Here is a 19,790-nt window from a genome sequence, read left to right on the forward strand (position 1 = left end):
AAAAGATGGCTGGGCACACGGGGATCCGAGGCAGAGGGCAGATTATTGGCCCTCACCTGTATCACTTGTATCAATTGTATCACTATCCACCACAGAGGCTTGCAGGGCCTCTTTGTCAAACCCCTCAAAGTCCATATAAGTCCATATCCTCACTATCATTATCACTATCACTGACTTGGGCCGGCTGTGGTGGGTGGCGGGTGAAGAACTCGGTAATGTTTTGATGACTGGGCGACCTTGTGCGCACCCTGCTCGCGCCGCTTACACAACATGGCGGATGGCGGGAGATGGCGGGAGAGATGGCGGGAGGTTTGGATCCAAAAATGGCGCGGCTCGCCAGCCGCTCTCCGCTTAAAGGGGTACACGCACCGCGGAATGTGAGCATTCCGGTTTCGGCAGGGTACCGCGTAAACGTGGAAACGCGGAATGTGGGACCGCGTAAAGCGAGGGTTGACTGTATAACCAAACACACAATTAATGTGGTTTATTACATGTTTTCCTTAGACATACATTTATGATACAGTAGTAGCCACATTATATATTTATCAATTTTATAGAAAGATTTTGGTTGACAGACACTACTTTACTGCCTGAATATCAGTGTCACCTTTCTGATGAGCTCAGTTACTTCTGTAGCTGTAAGAAGTACAGTATAGCAGGGTGAATAACCTTTCTTTTTATAACATTTGAGTGATCTCTTGGAGTGCCAACAGTGAACTCTCCTGTTAAAAGACATCTTCCATCCCATTCCTAACTAGTTCACTATCTCACAGGTTACTTATTGACTCTGCAAAGTCATAAATGAAGGGAAGAAATGAATAACCAGTTTAATCTTCCCCCTCCTTTGGTGAGATTAATTTGCAGGAACTGAGAGGAGAGGATTGCCATTGTAACATTAGTGCTTCTCTCTTGGACAGGTGGGGTATCAGTGAATGAGCCATGTGGCACCTCTCCATTTTGTCAGAACAGCAGTGAAGGCACCTTGGGGCAACAACTATGGCGCGACAACAATAAGCAGGCAGTTATCATCGACCCCAAGGTTAGTTTATGGGTGCAACTGGATAATTTTTTTGTTCGATTTGTTGCATAAGAGTTTTCAAGAATTGTTCCCCATTTGAACAAGTGTGAAATACTCAAACACTTGTGCTAATTGAAATGTAATAGCTTCAGCTGTCTTGACTCTTAACCCCTTCACTATAGTGGATGTCAATTACCGGTACACTATACAGGAGTGCTTCGATTTATGTAACATTGATTTACGAAAATTTGCTTTTATCAGAATTATTTTTATTCTAGGTGCTTTGGTATATGAAAAAAAAAGGGGGGGGGAGGGGTATTTTTTCGTAGTGTCAGATGATGCTGAATTGCTGACACAGACATCTGAGAGTATCCCCTTCTGAGCAGGACAGTAAGCAGTGAACAGTACTGTAGGGCAGGCTAGTGTGTGGCAACGTTTCTGTGCTTATACATCAGAGCCTCAACATTTGCAAGAGATAGGTTCCTGGGACATTTGCGAATGTAAAATTTTGCAAATATTATTCTTTAATATCCTACCTGTAATATCATACCCTAATTTAGGGACCAAAAAGAAAAAAATCATAAATGGAGCCCAAAACTGTATTTAAGCCCTCTGAACACTACACAGTTACTTAGTTATATTATACAGTTGTATTATGTTTCAAGAAAAATTAAATTAAATGAGAAAGCAAGTAAATGTGGTGTGATGTTAGGGAAGTGGCCTGCACCACGTGACCCATATCACCACCACTGTGCCATCAACACACACACACACACGTGCACACACACACACACACGTGCATGCACACACGTGCAAGCACACGCACACACACACACACACACACACACACACACACACACACACACACACACGCCTGACACACAATGCTGTGAATGAAGCATGCATTTATACTGAATATTAGGTTTCCCTTTCACAACCTATGACTGGAAAGAATATATGTACTACTGTATACTGTACTTGTAATTTATCCCAACCATATTTATAATATCAACATTATGGGAGCCCAAAAATTAGCAGTGTTAATTATGTACATAAAGTGTACCTTTCTTACCTCATAATGAGCTGCTGTAGAGGCCTCAGTAATGGTACTGAAGATATTACTGCTCCTATGTGGCCTACCGTAATTGCCCGATTCGGCTGGTTCGTAGCCCAGGACTTATTGTGTCTTTATACAATTTCGCCATAATTTCCCATATTGTTTAGGTTCATTTGGTGCCGGGTTGATATTATTATTATTAAAAAATAATAAACTTTCCCGAAAAAGAAATCCCACGCTTAACCCCGATGAGTCATTGCGTCGTATTAAATAATCTGTCTGTTGTTTACAAAGCACAAACAGCTGATCATCCTAGCTCCCTCACCATATTAGCAGTGCTCTCCATCTCTCATGCTCATCACAACATCTACTGTATCTTCAGCACCCAAATTAATAATATTTTAGTGTATTATCATTTAATAAATGATATTGTTGTTTATTTATCAACATCTGAGGCACTCTCTTTTTCCTCACTTAATGATCTGGAACAAATAATTAAACACCCTACACTTGTTCCAGATTGACACAATCAACTTACAAACATTCTTGATCTTTGTTTTACCTCTGACCCCTCACACTATTCATACTCAATTTCTGCCCCCTTAATGTCTTCTGATCACAATCTTATTTCTATTAAATTAAACTGGGCACGACCACCTTCCCCACCCCCCTCTAAACGCCAACTATGGCACTATCGGAAGGCAAACTGGCAATCCTTTCGAGAATTCATCTCCGACTTTCCCTGGGATGAATGTTACTTTTCCACTCGGGATGCCTCGGTATGTGCTGACAACATTACTGGGGTTATACAGTGGTCCCTCGGTTAACGAACACAATCCGTTCCAGCAGGTTGTTCGTTAACCGAAAAATTCGTTAACCGAAACCATTGTTTCAATGGGTTTTTGGGTAATTGGTTCCAGCTCACCGAAAATTGCCTAAATTCAACAAAAATGGTAGAAAAGTTCGCTTACTTTGAGGTGTGTATGTAGAAGGCTCCTGGATGATGATGATGATGATGATGATGGGAATTAGAATGGGGGTGGAGGAGAAGGAAGAAGAGAAGGCATTAGGGTGGAAGAGAAGTCACCCCATGGCACCATTTCACCCATAAAATTTTAGTTCTCTTGGTGTATTTCAAGATTATTTTCTTTAAATCAACACTGCACTGCATTATATATTGTCAATATGTAAAATATATTTCAAAATGGCCAATAATTTGCTTGGAAACACAGAAAAAAGCATTTAGTTGAAGAGAGTCTCAAGCAAGATGTTGCCTCCAGTGAAAACAGAGAGAGACTAACGCCTGTTTGCTGTGTTAAGAGGCTGGATGCCGCGCATTAAACTAGTCACTTTACCTTCAATTATGTTCAATAATTGTTAAAATGACTAAAAAATTGAATATTAAACTTTTAAAATTATTGAATACAGTAGTATAAACTTCTTGATATTTCCTAAAATAGTAAGGAATTTAAGCCCTAGAACCGATTAATGTGTTGGTGGTCTAATACTAAAGCTGGTTGACCGGCCAGTGCAAGCGAAAACATGTTGAGGTCGGTTCGTAAGAAATTCGTTAACCGAATTTTTGTTCGTTAACCGAATTTAATAATCTTATGGGAGGCAGTTCGTTAACCGAAATTTTGTTAACCGAGGCGTTCGTTAACCGAGGGACCACTGTACTTGGTGTTTTTTTTTTTTTACAGGGAATAGCTCACCCGGGCACAGATCATCGACCCACAATGGGGCCTAGGGGGCGAAAAAATAAGTTTCATTTTACAATCATGGTTTCATCGCTCCTGTTCTCTTGTATGTAAGGAGAGAGATAGGGCATGTTAAGTTATGAAACTACGTATCTCCTTCTCCTGTTACCCACTCCTCTTTCATTACTTCTAGGAATCGTTGTAAGGCTATTCTTCGTAGGGCCAAGCAGAATTTTATAGAAAGAAAGACCGCTTACCTAACTAACTCATCTTTTAGTAATTCCATCTGATCCTTAACCAAAAACACCTGTAATAACTTCTGTACTTCCTCTTTTCCTCCTCTCTTCTGACCTGGTAACTCTATAGCCAACTCTCCCCCTGATAAAGCCAATCTCTTTGGCACCTTATTCCCTTCCAACTCTACCCCTCCTACTCTTGCTCCTCCTACTGAACCTATGCACTTTCCTATAATCTCCACTCGTAGGGTTGCTAGTGTGTTATCCAGGATGGATGGGAGTAAGACGCATGGACCAGGCGGAATACCCCCTCATGTTCTGAGGGAGTGTGCTGAAATTCTGGCCCCTGTGCTTGCTCGCCTCTTTTGCCTTTGCCTCAAAACCCAAACTTTACCTTCTTCTCGGAAGCATGCCTTGGTTCATTGTAGGCAAAGGATGTTGATAATTCAAGCTTTTGGTGCCATGTGGTAGGTGACAGAGGTGATGGATGGCTCACTGCAGTAGTACAGTACAGTACTCAGTAAGCACTTTGAGCACCAACTTTACCAGAGAATGCCTGGGAAGTGTTCACTGAACCAAAGATAGCACCCAGAGCATATTCTTTTCAGCTCGTAATTTCGGTTAGACATAAGTAATTTTTTTTTTTTACTGTTACAAGCACAATCTTTCATACAGAATGTGCCAAAAAAATTATAAAGCAAAAATATAAAGGGAATAAATATTATTACGTGTATGGGAATTATCATGCAGCAGGGGAGGGGGAAAGGGAGGGAGTTGGGAGTGGTGTGGGGGATGTCAGCTGTTCGTGGGCTCTTGTCCCGTGTGAAGTGAAACTATTGGCAAATGACAATGCCATAATTAAATTATTATTTATTTATCAGTACAGTACTGCATTATTATTTTTTTTATATCTTGGAATATTGTGTTATACAAAAAATATTTTTTATGTAAAAAGTAATTAAAAAATAATTTACAGTTTAATATTTTACTGCCATTTTGAGTTACCAAATTTCAAGTTATTAATGGTTTACTGTATAACATTTTACTTTACTGATGTATCACAGCTTTATGTACAAAGTAAGTTGAATACAGTACAAGTCTGCTGAAGGTAAGTTTAGTTATAACATGTAGCCATCCTCCTCAGCTGAAAGCCAGTCATATCATATGATTTTTTATTAATATGTATCAACAGGAAATTGAATAATGATAAGAGATTAAAGTTCTGTTTATTAATGAATTTGATAATAAATAAAAGGAACAAGTAAGTTGAAAAACTAATAAAGTATCATAGGTACAGTGTACAATACACTGAAAAACTTACCTATTAGTAAACATTCACTTATCTGTTATTACATAGAAGAAAAATCTTCTTTCAAAACAACATAGAAAAATTGATCAGTTATAAAAATAAAGTGAAATAGATATTACCACTAGTTTCATGACTTTGTAAACAAGGTGAGCTCAAACCATTTACCGTACTGTATGTTGATGACATGAATGAACAAAATCAAATCTAATGTAATTAAAGATAAGATCATTAAGATTTGATTCAAGTTTTTTTTTGTCTGTTATAATAAATGGTATAGATGGTAGTATTTGTGATACTGGTTAGGGAAGGGTGGCTGGTCCTGGCTAAGGCCCTACTGCTAATGCATACTAACACTTGGTAGCAACAACCAATAAGCAAAATTTCCTATTCAGTATTATGCTTATTGATGGACAAGAGTTATTGGATAATACAGCAAGTAATATTTTAGAAGGGTGACCATTCAGAGATTTTTTGGTACCCAAACTTGAGTCTTATGCATGTGCAGCAGCAATAAGATTAGTGTATGCTCTGTTGTAAATCTAGTTTGCTTATTTCTCATTTCACATATTTTGCAGCAATGTGTGGATCTTCAGCGGTGGACCCTCTTTCTGTCCTCCTCTGACAACCCCAGCAGTCCCTTAAGCAAACATCCCTCACAGCAAGCCAGTGAAAATGGGACTTCAAGCACTGGAAACTCAGAAGCCTCTGGAACAATTACAGTCCTACTTGAAGCTACTTATCGAGAAACAGATGATGAACCTATTGTCGACTATCATGTTATGGTAAAATTCTCATTAACTGAATTGTATATGTTCTCTCATTAGGAGAATATTTTGTGCTCATACTCCATCACCTCCAAATATGTACTGTACTGTATTTATCTGCTGCTGGGTTTTTTATGAGCATTTGCCTTTAACCCTTTGAGTACTGTACTCGTTAATATGCTGTACATTAAGATTTGTAGATGGTTAGCTGTTCAGCAGAAATTCCTTACATAAATTACCCAAAAGTACTGTACAGTACAGTAGTCTCCATGTTTGCTGGAACAATTGGTGCAGACGAATTCTCTTATCCCTGAAAAAATTGCAAATCTGCAGAATTTTTCCAGGCATTGGTGAATATTTCCACATTTAAACTATGCGTTGGGCTTAGAGCACTGTTGCTGTGGAGGCTTAACTGCAGTCAGACAGACACAAAGCAATATTTATTTATGCAAACACTACTGTACAAATACAGCAGTAAACTCCCTCTAACCTAAACTCGCTTAATCTGGATCCCCTTGCAAACCAGATTGGGGTCCAGCACCAAACACATGTATCCCCAACCCAGAATCCCCAACCTGGAAAAATGCAACAAAAATCCAGTTAGTACAGGGGAATGTTTATGTTAGCGGGGTTGTCACTGTGGTGGCACAGGAAAGTAACCCAGTCAGCTGCCTTTGATGAGACAGTGGAGGTGGTTGATGAGGAGCACTAAAGTGAAGTGTCTAAGAAATGTAAATATGTATAGTACAGTACAGTACAGTACACATAGTCAATGAAATTAGTAGTGAAAACATAACCTCCACTCCACCTTCGGTGGCATACATTAGAGTGTCATACAATCACCTCTTCACCTTAAGACTCGGTGGCCTGATGATAAGTGAATGATTAATATATACAGTAATACCCCAATTTACGCGGTCAATTGAACCCGCGGAGTAGCGCCAGAAATGAGAAACGCGTAAATGGAATAACAGAACATATGGGATTAATTGAAATAGAGACTGGGCCGATTCCCAAACCCCACTTTTTCAGACGCAATACCTACATTGTAGTAAAAATAACATCTTAATTTTATGATGGTATGCACACACAATTAATAATTAAGAAATATCAATAATATTAGGTCTTTTAACACTTACATTAGTAGAAAAGATGGCTGGGCACACGGGATAGGGGATTGGTTCCAAGGCAGAGGGCAGATTATTGGCCTCACCTGTATCACTTGTATCAATTGTATCACTATCCCCACAGAGGCTTGCAGGGCCTCTTTGTCAAAACCCTCAAAGTCCATATAAGTCCATATCCTCATATCACTGACTTGGGCTGTGGTGGGTGGTGGGTGAAGAACTTCGGTAATGTTTGATGATTGGCGACCTTGTCGCATCCTGCCTCTCCGCTTCCTGTGATATGAGTAGGTGCACGTAAAGTGGGCATTCTGGTTCTGCGGGTACCGCGTAAATGTGGAAATGCATAAACGAGAACCGCGTAAACTGAGATATTACTGTACAGTACTTTATTATTAACATGTTCAATGTGCTTTTTTTTTTTTCCACAGGTATAATAGTGTATTATAGTGCAGTAATAATGTATGCCATATGGAACACTCCTCTACTTTGTACAATTCTCTTGTCACTCTCCCATTACATTAGGACACAAACACGAACGAAAATATTTACTGCTAGTGAAAGTGTATTTACTTCTATCCACGGCATCTCTTCTAATTGTGTTAGAAAGATTAATTTGGTACCATAATGATCCTAAACAAATTCTCTACAAGTTTGTTTCAATAAAAGATCATTTAACAAAATATTTTGACATGATATAATGATGCGGACTCTATTCTTTTATGATAAAAAAACGTATGAAATGCTTTATTGGAGTCTATAAAATCTGCTCTAATTAAGTTAGAAACACTACCAAAATATTTCTGAACAGTTTATCTAAAAAAAATTTAAGTAAATATATATAAGAAAAAAATATCGATATGATACAATCCATCAAATGGAGGTATTGCTGGGCTGCGATAATTGAATGGAACTGTGTGTCACAGCTGAGAAGAGGCTAACTGCCGTAAAGCATGGAGGCTGTTGCTGGTATTGCCCTGATTGCATAATCAAGGTGAAAGAGGCGATTGCAAGCCATAGAACGAGTTCTAAGGGACGAAAAATAGATGAAATGGGCACTTACTGGTTGCCAAACTACAGCAAGTTGGGAAAAAGATTCTTTATAAGACGAGGGCGTAACCGATAGAATGAGTAGTTGCTAGAAGGAGTTATGCTGAGTAATGCAGGATCAGAACAGGTTCTACAGCAGCTGGGGACTGAAGAAATTAATGTCGAAGGAAATGAAAATTAACGGACCTAATGTTGTTAGGGTAGAGGAGAAATAACAGGAATTTTTATTTCAGTGCAGGAACAATGTCATAGTTTATGTAGTCCTGAGAGTCAGGCGGAGGAACTGAGAGTAAGGTAACACGATAAGATGCAGTTGGGTATTTGTACAGAGGTTTGAAGATGCCATCAACCCCACAGAATGTGAGGAGGCTGGGACAGCGGGGGAGATGGCCTCGTCCCTCAGGATCACACTAATGGTAGAAGGGGAGAAATGGGAGGTTATTCGGCGGAGCAAAAAACTTAGCGAGGCGAGGCATCTCGGAGTGTATTCATTCACCCAGATCGCATGGTAATGCAGAGGAACAACACAAAGCTCCTGCAGGACTGAAGCAGAAGAGGAGTAGTCAAGGAGAATGGGGACCCCGGGTGTACATGGGTTATATTCAAGGAGAGGGGTAATGGAAGCAAGTGTGTGTGACACAGGGCCAGGGGGCATGGCGCTGCCCTCCACCGCTCTACCCCCACCACGGGAGGGAGGCACCAGCTCCGCCTACCAGACAGGAGGCGGCGCCGTGTAAACCAATGACATTTCCTAACCTCACCCTGCAAAATACAGTGTACAGTGCTTGGAAAATGCTGCAGGTTCTGAGAATGTGGGGGGTGGAGTTACTACTAAGAGCAGAGACGTTACCGAGGACAAATTCTGGCTTGAATGTCTGTACACCTAATACTGACCGTTCATGTGATAAGAGGTTTGAAGAAACACTACTGAAGGTACACCAACCAGATATTGTAGGAGTGTTCAGACTGTTGTACAGAGCAGGAGAATCGATCCAGAGGAATGTGAGTTCAGTATTACTGGATATGACTCATTACGAACCTTTCTCAAGAAACTTGCAAGAGGGTGTGGTTATATGTTAGGCAAGACCTTACAGTCAGCCAGGCGAGGTACAGGGAGAGGATGATTTTTAAGAGTCGAATTGGTTTAAATTAAATTAAAAGAGTGGACTTATATAAGTGGGTATATCTGATCCCAAACTGTGGCCCACTAAATCAAAAGACTTAAGAGCCTTAATAGACAATGCGGCAATGCTCAGCCTAGCCACTTCATATCATGGGGACTTTAACTATGGCGACATTGACTGGAGAAAGCTTGAGTTTACTGATGACAGAATAACCCTGCTACTCGTTTGTAGAAACTCTGAGAGATAATTTTCTGTTTACCCAAAATGATAGAGACATGACACATTACAGAGACAGCAAACACCCAGCCACTAGTCCTCATCGCAACAAGCGAGGAGGTATGGTGGCCAAACTGGAACACCTTGCCCGAGGTTAGCACCAGTCACCATATAGTGTTGTCATTCCAGATTTGACTATTACCTAGTTCAAAAGATGGTGAGCCAAGGTGCAAATATTACAGAAATTACAATGGGATGAGGGAAGAGATGAGGTATCAGCTGGCCCTGACTCATTAAGGCACGAATGCAGACACTCGCTGAATATCATAACTAGTAAAGTGACCCATTTGATTGATAAATATATGCAAGACCAAACCCAGTGCCTCTAGGAATACAAGGGATCTACACGGAACCATGTGGCGGTTGACAAAAGAAGAAAATTCAGAAATTCAGGCGTGGGTTAGGTCATATGACAGCAGAGACAGGAGGATGTATGCAAGAACCAGGAACCAAGCAGAGTCAGAAGGAAGAAGGGCTGAAAAAAGGAGTTCAGAGGTTAGATTTATAGCGAGGTCAAGTCAAACCAAAGGCATTTACTGATTATACAAGTTGAAATTAAAAATGCAAGTAGGAGATGGACCTGAGTCTTGAAGATGTTAGTTATGCAGATTCTGACCAGGATAAAGCTGAGGCATTAGCGTTTCTTTTCCTTGGTGTTCACAAGAGAGGATGTGAACAATCTTCCTGTGTTTGATGACATACAGTTCTACACAGCACTGATATCCACATTAGCTGGAACAATTGCAGAATACTTCCGAAGAGATTTTCGGCTAACCGGACGACTTTCTCAAACCCGGAAAATCCCATCCTGGAAATATTTCCTGTTACTGGAAAACCGTTCCGAGAGTCTAAACTATGCATCTTGCACAGACAAACACTAGCCCACCTCCTCATTATGTTTCTGTGTGCTGGGGAGTTTTCCAAGAGTAAACTAAAAATCTGTATGATATGGTCGTGAATGAAGCTGTGTGTTAGAGCAAAGACTGGTATTTTCCACTCTCTTGGAGCTGTGGGGGATTAGTGGATCTCATGTAACTGACCTGACACAATGTCAGGTGGTAGGGTGGGGTATTGGTGGTCTCATATTACTGACCTGATACAATATCAGGTCACCCACTGTTGGGTGGGGGATTAGTAGGTTTCAGGACCTGAAGATGTCTTGGATAAACATGAAAGCTAAGATACAGTATTTTTTATACTTACACTTATCAATATACCCCTTCAACATTATGTTACATTTAAAATGTGGAGTGAAAGCCTGAAAGTGGTATGATTAGAGAGAAGGGTGTAAAAGATATAACATGCACCAGTGATACCCTAAGCTCCTCAACAGCTGATCTTTTAATTCACCACCATGTAGTTAACCATGCATAAATTTGCCATACAATATAGGGGTGTCTGGGTGAGGATAATAATTAATAAATAAGTTCATCGTAACGACAGAATGCTGAAGAATAGCAGCATACTACAATTGTCACTACTATTCATCAAACTACTGTACTGTCATTAACAATACAATATTGTTTATTATTCATTAATTAATACCCCAACACCACAACATACATACAATCTTTTGTGTGAGACACTGTGACTTGGAGGGTGGTAGGGTGGGGGAGGGGGGTGAGGTAGGGTGCTGGCAGGGGGGAGGTGAAACACACCTCCAACACACACACTCCAACATTTATTATTATATATTCTCGTATGATCAGCATCTTATGGTGTATGTTTTATCATGGTGTATATAAAATATTAAACACGTTAGAAAAAATATGATGTACAGTGACCCTCGTTAACGAACACCTCGGTTAACGTAATTTCGATTAACGAACTGCCTTCCATAAGGATCTTCAATTCAGGTTAACGAAAAAAAATTACTAACCAAGTTCTTACAACCGACCTCAACATGTTGCTGACTGACCGGCAACCAGCTTTAGTATCAGTCCGCCAATACATACGGTTCTAGGGCTTAAATTCCTTACCATTTTGTAAATATAGAAGTTTATACTATTCAATAATTTTAAAAGTTTAATATTCAATTTTTATTTAACAATTATTGAACAAAATTGAAGGTAAAGTGACTAGTTTAATGCACGCATCCAGCCTCTTAACACAGCAAACAGGCGTCAGTCTCTCTTGTTTTCACTGGAGGTAACATCTTGCTTGAGACTCTCTTCAACTAAACGCTTTCTGTGTTTCCACAAATTATTGGTCATTTTGAAATATATTTTATATATTGACAATATATATGCAGTGCAGCGTTGATTTAAAGAAAATAATCTTGAATTAAACCAGAGAGCTAAAATTTTATGGTGAAATGTACGCCATGGGGTGACTTCTCTTCCACCCCAATGCCTTCTCTTCTTCCTTCTCCACCCCCATTCTAAATCCATCATCATCATCATCATCATCCAGGAGCCTTCTACACACACCTCAAAGTAAGTGAACTTTTCTACCATTTTTGTTGAATTTAGGAAATTTTCGTGAGCTGGAACCACTATCGAAAAACCCATTGAAACAATGGTTTCGGTTAACGAACGTTTCGGTTAACGAACGACCTTCTGGAACGGATTGAGTTCATAACCAGGGCCACTGTATAATTATTAATTTCACATCAAAATTACATGACAAGTCGAATAATAAGGCAATATTTTCACCCAGACCTCTACTGGGAGGAGAGTAGGTGGGTGGTAAGCTTAGCCATTGCCAAATTTACAATTTTTATTTAATCATTAAAGTACTGATACATTATAAAAACTATTGTACTGTAATATATATGAGGGGTACAGGTATTAAGCACAGATTATTATAGTAAACATCTCTATTAGTAAATATAAAACAGTAAATTTTTTTACAATGGTAATGGCGGGCCTGAGGAGACGAGGAGCCTTCTTGGGGGTGTGTGGTCAGTTCCCCCCTCCCTCCCTCCCTCCTCATACTTCCTCACCTTACTCCTTACTGAATTTTAAATGAAAGAAAACATAATATAATTTGTATAATGAACATCCTCATAAGTTACCGACTCATGAATTATAGGAATAGAATATGAATTATACTGTACAATATTAAGATAATGTACAAAAGTAGATTTGGGTCTTAGACTAGGGGAGATGATGGGTGGTAGAGGGAGGACTAGTGGACAACCTGCCTCCTGGCCCGTGCTGTCACTAAAATTCCAGTGCTGTACTTTATTAAGGTTCATTTTGGTTCTGTTGACGTCTTAACACAGCTTAAAAACCTGGTAGGTTGATTGTGTCCCATGTACAGCAGTTGTACAGTACTGCACCACAAACTACAAAAAACAGGAGTGAGCAACAGATGAACCTTTAAGGGGGGGACTGGTGACAAAGAATTATGCACTAAGCCTGCCCTGAGGCTAGCCTAGGGTGAGGGGGGGGATCATCTACAAGATGCATCAGCCAATTACAGATGTCCCTTGAGGTCACATGACAGCATTAGCCAATCATTGTGCGCGGGCTCACGACCTGCTTACCATGAGCATCCCCTTGCCACCCACGCACGGAGGACCCGGGACTCGGGAGCATGACACAATATTTCGTCATTTTTCTATACTTACATGTTATAATGCTTACAGTATTTAATATTTTATATTATCAATGATAAAACATACACCATAAGTGGCTGATCATACAAGAATAAGTACAGTAATAATAATATATTTATGAAAATGAATGGAAATTAGAAGTAATAGATTTATAAATTACAAAAAGTTGGATGGTCCGTCAATACGGAGAGTCTCGATTTACGCGGTCAACTGAACCCGTGGAGGTCCGCATAAACCGAGAAAAACACAAACGAAATAACAGAACATATGGGATTAATTGAAATAGAGACCGGGCCGACCCCCAAAACTACACTTTTTCAGACACAATAAGTGCGTTGTAAAAAAAATAGCATCCTAATTTTATGATGGTATGCACACAATTAATATTTAAGAGAAATATCAATAATATTAGGTTTTTAACACTTACGTTAGTAGAAGAGGTTGCTGGGTACACGGGATGGGGGTTGTTTCTGAGGCAGAGGGCGATTATTGGCCCTCACCTGACTCTGTATCACCATCCACCACAGAGGGCCAGGGCCTCTTTGTCAAAACCCCAAAGGTCATATCCTCACTATCACTGACTTGGGCTGGCTGTGTTGTGGCGGTGAAGAACTGGCAATGTTTGTTGATCACATTTCAGCATCTTGCCCGCAGCCGCCTTCGATAAATGATGGAAAATACTGCGAAATAAAATTGTCGGTCTGGCAAGGTGCCGCGTAAATGACCAAATGCGTAAACGAAACTGGTAAATCGAGACTACTGTATTTTAATTTTTATTCTTTTCATAAATACTGTATACGTACGTATATTCAAAAAATTCCCCGAAAATCTCTTGATTTTATACCATATTAACCATTAATGAGTTATCCATCATGCCACAAGTGGACTTGTGTTTCATGAACTATACACTATGTGTAGTGAGGTGGGTGGGGGAGGTGTAGTCGGTATCTCCTACCATATGGACAGGACTGATTCCTGTCAGCTTACAGCTGCCATTGAGGGATTTTTTAAAATCAATTATCCAATTTTATTTGGGATGATTTTGTGTACATTAAAGCCTTGACTAACGATGGTTGTAGATGTAATAAAATTAATGTAAAAATACTGTATGTATCTTTTAATTAATGTTATGTAATGTAGCACAATTGAAGTGATCAATTAATTGGTAGAGAAAAAAAATTGAGACTGCACGGGAGGCCAACATATGTACTCATGGAAAGTGTCATTTATCTAATGCACACACACACACACACACACACACACACACACACACAAATTAAGACAACAAGCATCCAGTGAGGGTCTTGTTGTGTGACTGCATGGAGGCAAATTAAAGATCAGCTGTAGAGGAGCTTACTGCTAGCAACGCTTGGCATGTTATCACTCCTTTCCACTCCATCTCCCTAATCACCCACACTCCTTTCTCACTCCATATTTTAAAATGTTATGTAATGTAGAAGGGATACAACTTTGCTCATTTACACTTATACTAATCACAATCTCTCTAAAATACTTTATATTTTGTGTTTATTCAATACATCTTCAGGTCATTAGACCCACTAATCCCCCACCCAACAAAGGGTGACCTGACATTCCATCAGAAAGTCAGTAATATGAGACCACTAACCCCCACCTACCTCCACCTGACACTGAGTCAGGTCTGGTCCCTCCCAAAAATACTTGAGCTAGTCTTTATTCAAGACATTTTTAGAATATACTCTTGATTTTCACTGAATAGCCCAAAGCCGAATTTTTAAAATTCGGCTTTGGGAACTCTTATCCAAGCTAATTTCAATTCTGGCTATCGAGTTCGAGTTTGAGGGATTCCCGGCTATGGAGATATTTTTAATAGTGATTTATCATTGCATTGTAGCCAAGTTAAGTTCACCACTGTAACTACCAGGCTACTGGGTCAGGCTGTGGTGTTATGGTTGTTTTTCAACTCAGATTTTTGTAGATACTGCACGTAACTTTTCATTTATTTTACTCGCTTACATGCACAAACCATCCTACATACATATTGAGAAAAAATAAAAGAAATAATTGTCCTAAAGGCAAACACATAGAGGTGATATACATTTCTTTTACACGCGAAGTAGCTGGCTGAGGAGGGAGGGGAAGATGCTCAGAGTGTAGAGGGTGGGGGTGCTAGAATTGGCGCACAGCTGATGTTCTACTATGGTGAAATAAGGAGTACAGGGAGTTTGCATTTACGTCAATTGAACCTGTGGAGGCCCGTGTAAACGAGAAATGCATAAATGAAATAACAGAACATATGTGATTAATTGAAATAGAGACTCGGCACCCCCAAACTCCACTTTTTTCTACACAATACCTAATTATAGTAAAAATAACATCTTAATTTTATGATGGTATGCACACACAATTAATATTTAAGAGAAACATAGTCGCCGTTAATGTCCATTCAAATAATGGACCAACTCCCCCCTTTTCCCACGCTGGTTCCTCCCTCCTGGAAATGTTGGTGAAACAGTAGGCTTATTTCAGTAATAAATAATACCTCAGACTAAGTTAAGATATATTGACATTGCTGGATTCCTTGCAAGACCAGGAATATTTTGAATATAAATATATATTTGCACAAAAGATAAAATTTTGTTTAATCAAAATTTTACATTAGATCTAAAGTTTGTATGTCTAATGCAAATTTTATGATGTTTATATTTAAAATAATCACAATCTTACAAGAATTCCAGCAATGTAAATTATATTCTGGCTGTAATTTGTATGAATTTTATGAGCTAAAACAAATATCTTCAGTAAATAAACAAATTATATCACCCAGACACTATCTCTCAAATCAAAATACCCACCTCCTGCTCCCTCTCCCACGCTTGCTGGGTCCTCCTCCTCCTCCCTCCCTCTTCAACCCCCACCTTCCTACCACAGAAATGTTTGGGTGAAAACAGTAGGCTTAAATTTTTATAAATAATACCTCAGACTGTTAGGATAATATAATTGACATTGCTGGATTCCTTGCAAGACCAGGAATATTTTGAATATAACGCTATATATTTTGCACAAAGATAAAATTTTTGCTTTTTCTAATCAAAATTTACATTAGATCTAAAATTTGTATGTCTAATGCAAATTTTATGATGTTATATTTAAAATAATCACAATCTTATAAGAATTCCAGCAATAAATTATATTCTGGCGGTAATTTGTATGAATTTATGAGCTAAAACAAATATCTTCAGTAAATACAGTAAACAAATTATACTTTACCCGCGCAAGTGATCAAATTTACCGCGTAATTAAATCATTTCATTCTGGCAAGGCACCAGAATGACCAAAAACGCGTAAACAATAGCCTACTTAAATGCAGACTCCACTGTAATATGCAAATGGCACCTGTGTTGAACTTTTATATACTGATTTGGTGATACGGTATTTTTTGTTGGCATTATTTTGATTTATTCCTCACATTTCCTGGTACAGTACTGTATACTGTATATTATTTTAAGAAAATTATGGATACTGGAGGAAAATACACTTAAAATATTTTTCCTAAATACTCCCTACCGTAAAATGTCACTGTATTTTTGGTGTTTTTGGTCATTATTTATCGGTTTTATACATTTAGTACATTCGCGAGGCTGAAATAGCATTCGTCTTTTTTGCATTATTATTGAAAAATTAAACGATAAACATGGCCCCTAGGAAAGTGTTTGGTATCCATATGGGTGTGAGAAGGCTAGTTCCATTTAGTGTACTAAAAGTACTGGTAAGTGTGCAGTACTTTATGTACGCATTTTTAAATTAATTTGTTTAAAAAACATATACTGTACCTGTATTTCTTTCCTAAAACTTGGATACATTGGTGTTGTAATTACTTATTTTTTTAAATGGCGGTCTTTTTTGAAAAATTTGCTCTAAGGTGGACAACCTCTTATCCCGGACACCCCTTCCCCCAATTAGTCCGCCTTAAGAGGATTTACTGTATTAGTATAAATTTTATCAAAAGATCGACAAATGTGTGTAGTGTAGGCAGTTGCGCGCCCCACAGGGTACATCACCGACCCGGGCTACACTACATAGTATAATTTTATTTATTCCTCGCGTTTACTGGTACAGTACTGTACTACAGTATACATGTGGCACAGTTCAGCTGGGCAGTCACCCAGCTGGCTGACTAAAGTGAAGTGTGTGGCTGCTGAGCTGTCTGTATGCATTGATGACACATAGGGGGTGAGGAGAGAGCCTGACTGCAGTTACAGCTCACTGCCCACACATACATTTACTTCCCACACATGCACATCAATGCTCTTCATTTTTCTTATTTTATAGTTTTATATTATATTTTCTTTATTTCTAAGCCATATTAGGGTATTGTAATTATTTGATTTGATTTTTCTCAAACGAGCACAGACAAGTGATGAACACTGAGGTAGTGAGAGATGCTTGTAAAGAGAGTGAGATCATACATTTTAAATTGGAAAAGATTTAGAAATTCAATTATACCAACCAAGACCTATCCAGGGGTTGACTGTGGGTCAGACTATGTCCCAATAATGAGTTTAGTGAGGTTAAACTTCACAAATAAAAAATAATGGCAAAACCAAATGGGATTTAGGGAAGCTCAAAATGGGCAAGAATAGACTATGAAATTGAAACACAAAGCAGTTTTTCACTATTGCTAGAGGAAATATTTCATGAACAAGAAAAATAATAATTGCTATTTTGTCAATTTGACCAAGGACAACTGACAAAGCTACGGTGCTTATTTCCTGTAGAGTCCTTATGCCAGCAGCATCTGGTGTTCTTCAGGCCAGGCAGTCACTCATCCAAATACTAACCACACCCATTGTTGCTGAAGTTCACTCATTGACCAAGAAGTAGTGTTTCCATTTTGGTACAACTGGCACAACAGAACAAAAACAGAATAATTACAGAGAAATAATATTAGAGAGATGGGAGAAGCTTTTTGGACATAAGAGGAATGAGGCTAAAAGTGAGTGGATCACAAATGAAATATTAAAGAAAATGGAAAGATGAAGAAAGATGGTAAAAGGAGGTGATGCTTACAAACAACCTAATAGAGAAACCATCTTTATTACGTTGATTTACTTGTACAGTATACATATGGGGAAAATTGCTGTGTTATTCATAAAATCATTATATACAGTATTACAGGTTGACAACCCTTTATCCGAAATTCGAAAAACCGAAAAGCTCTGAAAACCGAAAGTTTTTTTTGTGGGGCCAATTTTATTTTTATTTTATTTATTTAATTATTTATTTATTTATTTATTTTTTTAACAGATTAGCCTACCCGGGCATAGATCACTGACCCACATCAGGGTCTGGGGGGAAAACAATACAGGTTGTACCTCTCTAGTCCAGCATTCTGTGGTCCGAACTCGTGGTCGGGACGATTTTTGTTTGTCCAATAGGTAGATAGGCAGTTTTTTTTTTTTTTTTTTTTATATACTTATCTGAATTATTATTATTATTACAGGAGTATTAAATTTTTGCCCCTCAGGCCTTAATGTGGGTCAGTGACCTATTCCCGGGTGGCTAATCCCTAAAAAAAGCTGAAATAAAGGTTGTTTACTCTACTTGTCTATACAGAGTACAACATTTAACCCTTCAATATATATGAGCAGTAAATAAGTGTTGCTTTCATATTCTTATGTAGAGTAATGACGATATATTTTCAAATGTGCGCACTTACATACGAGCAGTCTCACTTTTTTTTTTACCATTAATGGTTAGCTTCTTATATTGTTCCATTTATTAACATTAAATAACATTACAGGTACTTCAAGCAACCATATTCATTTTTTTACATTAATTTTACTACAGCTAAACTCAGGGTCTTATTTTCTTCAGTTTTATATGTAGAACCAATCAGTCACTGGTTTCGTAAGCTTTAACATAAACAATGCCGGCAGCCGTATCGTCTCCTCTAATATTCCACGTATTATTAATAAATTGTATTGTTAATTTTGCACACTTACATTAATTCAATAAAAACAAATTCAGAAACATAAATTAAAATATATATGAACAGTAAATAAGTGTTGCTTTCATATTCTTATGTAAAGTAATGACGATATGTTTTCACGTGTGCGCATGCGCACTTACATATGCGATCTCTCTTTTTTCTTTACCATTATCGTTAGCTACTTCTATTGTTCCATTTATTAACATTAAATAACATTACTTAAAACAACCATATTAATTTTACTACAGCTACAACCAAGGTCTTATTTTCTTCAGTTTTATATGTAGAACCAGTCAGTCACTGGTTTTGTAATCAACGAATACAATGCTGTTTCATTTCCTCGTGTGTTTTAATATTCTACGTATTATTAATGAATTGTATTGCTCATTTTGCACACATAAACATTAATTCAATACAAAAGACATTCAGTAATAAACAAAAATGAATCTTTTGTACATAAGAGAAATGACGCTGTTTACACGATTATGCACGTCGTCTGCACGTTGGCGGGCCGTTCAAACCCGTCGAAATTCAAGTTTCCGCCGTCAAAATTTTTATTTATTTATTTTTGTGTGTGTTCCAATAAAATACGTTAAGAATTA

The 19,790-nt window shown here is 38.4% G+C and overlaps 1 protein-coding gene across 1 annotated transcript in view; it reads left to right on the forward strand.

Moving 5' to 3' along the window:
• LOC121871347 overlaps positions 1–19,790 on the forward strand; it is a 67,793-nt gene that overhangs the window by 20,258 nt on the left and 27,745 nt on the right. Inside the window, exons 3-4 of the mRNA XM_042373566.1 lie at positions 918–1,039; positions 5,893–6,099. Of these exons, the coding sequence (XP_042229500.1) occupies positions 918–1,039; positions 5,893–6,099 (329 nt within the window). The remainder of the gene's footprint in view (positions 1–917; positions 1,040–5,892; positions 6,100–19,790) is intronic.

The sequence above is a fragment of the Homarus americanus genome, unplaced genomic scaffold (assembly GCF_018991925.1).
Source record: "Homarus americanus isolate GMGI-L3 unplaced genomic scaffold, GMGI_Hamer_2.0 scaffold45698, whole genome shotgun sequence".
Lineage (NCBI taxonomy): Eukaryota > Metazoa > Arthropoda > Malacostraca > Decapoda > Nephropidae > Homarus > Homarus americanus.